Source organism: Sinocyclocheilus rhinocerous, unplaced genomic scaffold, assembly GCF_001515625.1.
Source record: "Sinocyclocheilus rhinocerous isolate Xijiao unplaced genomic scaffold, SAMN03320098_v1.1 scaffold1413, whole genome shotgun sequence".
Taxonomy (NCBI): domain Eukaryota; kingdom Metazoa; phylum Chordata; class Actinopteri; order Cypriniformes; family Cyprinidae; genus Sinocyclocheilus; species Sinocyclocheilus rhinocerous.
In genome coordinates, this window is record NW_015639297.1 from 257,714 (window position 1) to 263,724 (window position 6,011).

The 6,011-nt window shown below is 35.7% G+C and overlaps 1 protein-coding gene across 2 annotated transcripts in view; it reads left to right on the forward strand.

The window, feature by feature from the left end:
- LOC107751113 (nucleus accumbens-associated protein 1-like) overlaps nt 1-6,011 on the forward strand; it is a 17,187-nt gene extending 11,176 nt beyond the window's left edge. For both annotated transcript variants that reach the window (XM_016566717.1, XM_016566718.1), the window contains exon 6: nt 5,209-6,011. In XM_016566717.1, coding sequence (XP_016422203.1) covers nt 5,209-5,425 — 217 coding nt within the window. In that variant the 3' untranslated portion in view covers nt 5,426-6,011. The remainder of the gene's footprint in view (nt 1-5,208) is intronic.

The window sequence follows — 6,011 nt, forward strand, 5'->3', positions numbered from 1 at the left end:
TTTTTCCCTCAGCCCCCCCTGCTCAAAATACGTTCCCGCGGCTATGGTAGGAGATGTTCTCTCTTTTGTTGTTTGATTAACATGAATGGCAGACACCAGGACTATTAGACTGCTGTCACTTTAAGAGCTGCCCGGATCCAATATATTGCTACACATGTGTTTTCGGTGACACTTTCTATGAAGTCCATATTTATAATACATTGTAAGGGTATTCTTAAGGCATTATAATGAATGCATAATGCATTATAAAAAAAAAAGTATGTTATATCATCTTATAAATAATCATAAAAACAATTATAATACATTATAATGCTTACGTATTTGTGGTTATAACTTTTAAGATTATGATTATTTATAACACACAATGAACACCATAATAAATCTACTTTTACATTTATAATGGACTATATATCTTTGATGTGAGCTAGTTAATAATTTAAACTGAAAAAAATTAAATGTTATATGTTAGGTTACATTTTATTTTGATGGTCCCCTTAGTCTATTGACTATAAGCAACTTTGCAACTACATATCAACTAACTCTCATTAGAGTATTAGTAGGCTTAGGTTAAGGATAGGGTTGGTAGAATGTTGACATACTTGCAAAGTTACTTATAGTCAGTTTGTCTGTTGGGGAACCATCAAAATAAAGTGTTAGCATATATTTAGCAGACATACTACTAATACTCCAATGACTGCTAGTTGACTTGTAGTTGCAGAGTTACTTATCAACAGCTGTCTAAAGGGTACCATCAAAATAATCAAACTGATATTACAATAAAAATAGTTCAAAGCAAATGTGTCATATTACACATTCATCTGATCTGATATCTGATCTTATGGCTGTTTGAGAGAAAAATATATTATTATTATTACTATACTTATAAGTGGTCTTTGATTGCTTTAAGTAAAGTAGCATAAGAAAGATGGCAAGATGTGAGACTTATAATACATTATAACTATGAGAAATATAATCCATTGTAAAAGTGGATGCAACGTGTTCATTGTGTTATAAATTATCATACTCTTAAAAGCTATAACCACAAATAAGTAAATATTATAAAACATTAAAACTGTTCTTATGAGTATTCATAAGGTGATAAAGTATATTATAAGGTTTTTCTATAATGCATTATGCATTCATTATAATGCCTTAAGAATACCCTTATAATGTATTCTAAATATGGGCTTCATAGAAAGTGTTACTGTGTTTTCTTTCTCAGCTGTTTGCTTTCACTTAAATTACTGTTTACGAGGATACTTGCATAGATGGGCATTTTGACACATAGAAGTGTGTGTATTAAACCGTTCAAGGCCTATACAGTGGCAAAAATAACTCAGTTCAATACTCCCGCGCTCTATGAGCAGTGTCTTCACGTGCGTGTGCCTTTCTGACAGCACTCAAAAACAGTGCGCGCATATAGCGAAATGACTTCTCTTTCGCTGCTGATGGCATTTCAATGGCTTAAAATCACTTGTTTTTAAACTGCAATGCTTAAAAACGTGTGCAAACGATATGTTTTCATGACCACATAGCACTGCAATTTCCCGTGAGCATGTAACCGCGATAGAGACGATAGTTGAAAATCTCTACCAATTGACAAAATTCTACCGGTTAATCGTGTCTACCGGTATATCGCCCACCCTCAGTTTGTGTATAAAACTTCATAGATCTTATACTCACAAGAATCTGTACGCACAAATGACCAAGTCCCGCCCTACACTTTTCTTTTTCAGTAATCTGTTATACTCCGATTAATGCCACAATGCAGAAGAAATATGTCGCCATTTCTGACCTTAACATATTTCTCAGTGCTTGTTATTTCAAAGAATGTAATAACTTGCTCCATCTCTGAAAACACTATATCATGTTCATGCTAATGCTAATATTGATTCCTGGGATGTCATTTTCATCCTCTTCGCAGCTAACTGCAAATTCACATTTATGCCTGGATCCAATTTGTTTCAGAACAGCTACTTTTAATTTAGTTTCAATGCCCTACATTTTTGTTTCTCACTAAATATTCAAAACATTGTGTAATTATATTCTAACATTAATATCTAATATTCATTGTGTAATTATATTCAACATATTCTAAAACATTGTGTAATTAAAATGTATTACGAATGTCATTTTATATTGTCTTTAAGGCCATATTTGGGTTACTTGTTAAATGTAAAGTGAACACTGCAACATGTGAACACAATTATACTAGTGTGTTGGGGTGTGTGTGTGTGTGTGTGTGTGTGTGTGTGTTTAGCATCCTATTGTCCAAAAAACAGATAAATGTGATTGATGGTGACTGCATAAATATGGCTTTGTGGTGGACTGTTCCTCATTGCACCTTTTGAAACGCAATGAAAGAGAAAAAGAAAGATAACAGCGGTCAACATTTCTTCATTCTGTTAGAATGTACATGGAGCTGATCCTCTGATGTACAGCTTGATAAGATCATGTTGGACACCCAGGGAGGGACCAGGAGTTTTTTTTAGGAAGCAGCCAGCATGCATGTTCATGAGGGCTAGATTTGTGATGTTTTGAACCCATGAATCACTTCTTAATATGTTCTGCTCAGTGGTGCATTGGCGAGATTGGGGACACAATGTGCGCTGAACTCGATGAACTTTAGTGGATTTACCCCGTGTAGAATCTCAACCCCTGACCCTCAACCCTCTTTCATGCAAAATCCTTTCATTTAGCAATTAAACTTCCAGTATTATTAGTATGTTATACTAAAGAATCATCTACGTCAATATAGGGCTGGGCGGTATATCGAGTTTGTACGATATATCGATATTTTCTTTATAAGCGATTCGATATGAGGCAATACCGTTTATATCGATATACAGTAGTTTGATACGAGCGCATCTGAAAATATAGCGGAGGACACAGACCGAGCTGCTGCGGAGAAAGTGCATAATCCAATTTGTTCTAAACATGTGACAAGCTTCATATTAAGGCCTTTAAAAACTGGTAAGACATGGTATAGTTTATAGTTTCGCATAGTTTAAGCGGCTCGGCCCGCCAGATGCTCTGACAGAAAGGCTGCATGTGCCGCTGACAGAGACATAGTCTACTCGCGCTGTTTAATGTGTTTGAGATGTGCTGTCTTCCTGAATGCATAACTTACATTTCACAGGTATATTCTCCGTCTGTAAATGTTATAAAGTCATGGAAATATTTCCATTTTGCTGTCAGGAGTCCATGAGCCTTCTGCTTTGTTTCTGTTCTCTGCTGTTTATTTATAGCTGAAAAAAAAAACAATGGTTGAATATAAATCTCTTGCCATAAATAAGACATAATATTTTACCTATTAATCCTAGTATATCAAAATAACAGGAATTAATATCAGCTAGTCTCTTTGACTCATTACTTAATTAGACCGTAATAAATATATATATATATATATATATATATATATATAATATACAGATTTTTTTTAAAAATACAAAAACGAAAATACAGAGATCGGCCAAAAAAATACAGAGATATGAATTTTTGCCCATATCGCCCAGCCCTAACGTCAAACAGAACAAATGAGGTTATGCTTCGGACGCTTTGAGACATAAAATGAAAACTTAAAAAAAGAAAAGAGGAATAAAATGCATGACAAACTATACCTTTGTTCTTATTACCTATGATTTTTTGTTCAAATCTAGAATAGTGCTTGGCCATTGAGATGCTACTAATTTTTAACATAGACTGTAGAGTTGCCAAGTGCTTTGTAAAGGAACATCATGACATTTACAGTAGCTAGGAGCAAGAGAAGTGCTATACATTTTTGCTTTGCATATGACTGAAGTGCATATGAGGGCCTTAAGAGCGTATGTACTGTATTAAAATGACATTTTTAAAGGGTGGATGAGGTTGAAGCAGCATAGATGTAGGGAGTTGTGGTCTATTTGCACTGCAAGCTATATTATTACTTATTTCTGTCTTAAAGAAATATCATTTTTGTTACTGAATTAGTTTACTGGTGCAGATGACTTTTGATGTTGAATGGCACATGGATGAGTGCCACCTGGTGCCGGACTTGATAAATGCTGCAGGTAGAAAAGGAAACTGCCAATGCAGTTACTTCTCTTGACCATTAAGGGACAGCAAAGATTTAGAAAACTCTTGTAATTTGACATGATCTTTAATTTAATAATCCCTTGCCAACTGTTTAAATTGTGTTTAAACTGCCAAATATAAGGAAATGTTATTGCGTTTATTCAGAACTAGAGTAAATTGTCTCTGCTGGTGTTTACCAATGTGACGATCAAAACATTTGATACTTAATATGACACTTTATTAACAAACAACCAAAATAGGGATTTGTGAATAGCTATCAGGATTTCTATCTAATAGCTATCAGGGGTGCTTGGCCTGAAAATAAGTTGAAGACCCCTGTCTTAGCACCTTGAGCTCCCTCACTCTTTCGATTGAGCACCGGGGACTATTGTATCTATTTTTATTATAATTTTTTTTATGTTAGATATCTTTAATTCTGAGTCTTAGGGCTGGTTCACACAGAGCTGTTTTTTTCTTTTCATTTAATTGTGCTGCTTTTGAAATTTGTCCTATGTAAACATGCACTAGGCAGATGTCTTTGAGCACTGTGAAGCATCTTGCTTTTTCAGCATCTTGTGCATCCAAGCCGCATTAACAAAAAGTCGTTTGACTATTAAGGCAAGTTCAGCTTTTAAGGCAAGACACCACTAGTGAATAAGGTATACATTTAAATCATAAATTGCACCATTCTTCACCAGTTCATTGTTTTGTGGAATATTATTATCATAAGAGGCATTGTGTAATTAAATATGCACTAATTTCCAGGTTCAAAATTTGTTAGATTTTTGTTGACATATTAAAGAAACTGGCCTTCAATATATGTATTGGAATTTAAATTAGATGCAGATAGTTCTACTAGTTTGAGCGTTTTACCTTAAAAAGCACATTTCAATGCTCTGTTCTGTTTCATTTCTCAGCACTAAATTTTTATGTGCAAGAACGCGTTCTGTGTGAACAACTTATGCTAGAAATATCCAAGCTCACCCCACCTCACAGTTCTAGGGAGACAGAAGAGGCACAAACACAGGAAAAACAATGACAGATGCAATCAAAAAGCCTCGGATGAAGACATACCTCTCCTAAACTGATATCTTGTACATTTTATACTTTTAATAAGATGTCTATCAGCCTGTTAATCTTATTTCATCTGTCCAGCATTCTCTCCTCCAGTATAAACACACTCCTCTCTCTCTCTCTCTCTGCTGCGGCCCGCCGCTCCATGTACTTCACCTTTCTGTGCGCTTCTGCGCTGCCGGCAACCTCAAAGACTTCTTACAGATTTCAAAATATATATTGCTCTTTGTACATCCCTGCCCACCAGAGACCAATGCATGTGCGCACACACAAGCAGGTGTGTGGATCTACCTCCTGATACCTTCAGCCATGCCTCCCTGGCCCCTGTGCCCTGATACAGGTCATGTGATGCAGGAGACTCCTCGAGGTGCTGCCCTTCAGATTTGTTTGAACATGGTGTTATGGGAAATAGATGTAAATGGAGGCAACTTTGAATATGGAATGTTGTAGATTCATACCTCACCAGGGGCCGGGGAGCTCCATCAGCATGGCTCCTGAGAGAATGTCTCTGGTGTGGCCGCAGGGATCCTGCAGCTATTTTTTTTTTCCAGTATAGATATATGAATATACATATATAAATACAAATCTATATATATATACTGTGCATTATACATAGAAACACTAATGAAGTTTGATTGTTAGTTGTGCACTCACAGCATGAGATGTTATTCCCCAGAAACAAATGCAGTAGCGTCTACTGATGTCAAAACCCCTCTGTACCCCCCACCCCGAGTACATGCCAGTGTTTCCTCTGTGTTCCAAGTGCCAATAACTTTGTGAATTCCTTTACTGTGACCCAACGAGAAAGAAAATTGCACATTAACTACTGTAAAAAAATAAATAAACATGGAGAAATGATGAAAATACATCTTAATAAAAAGCTT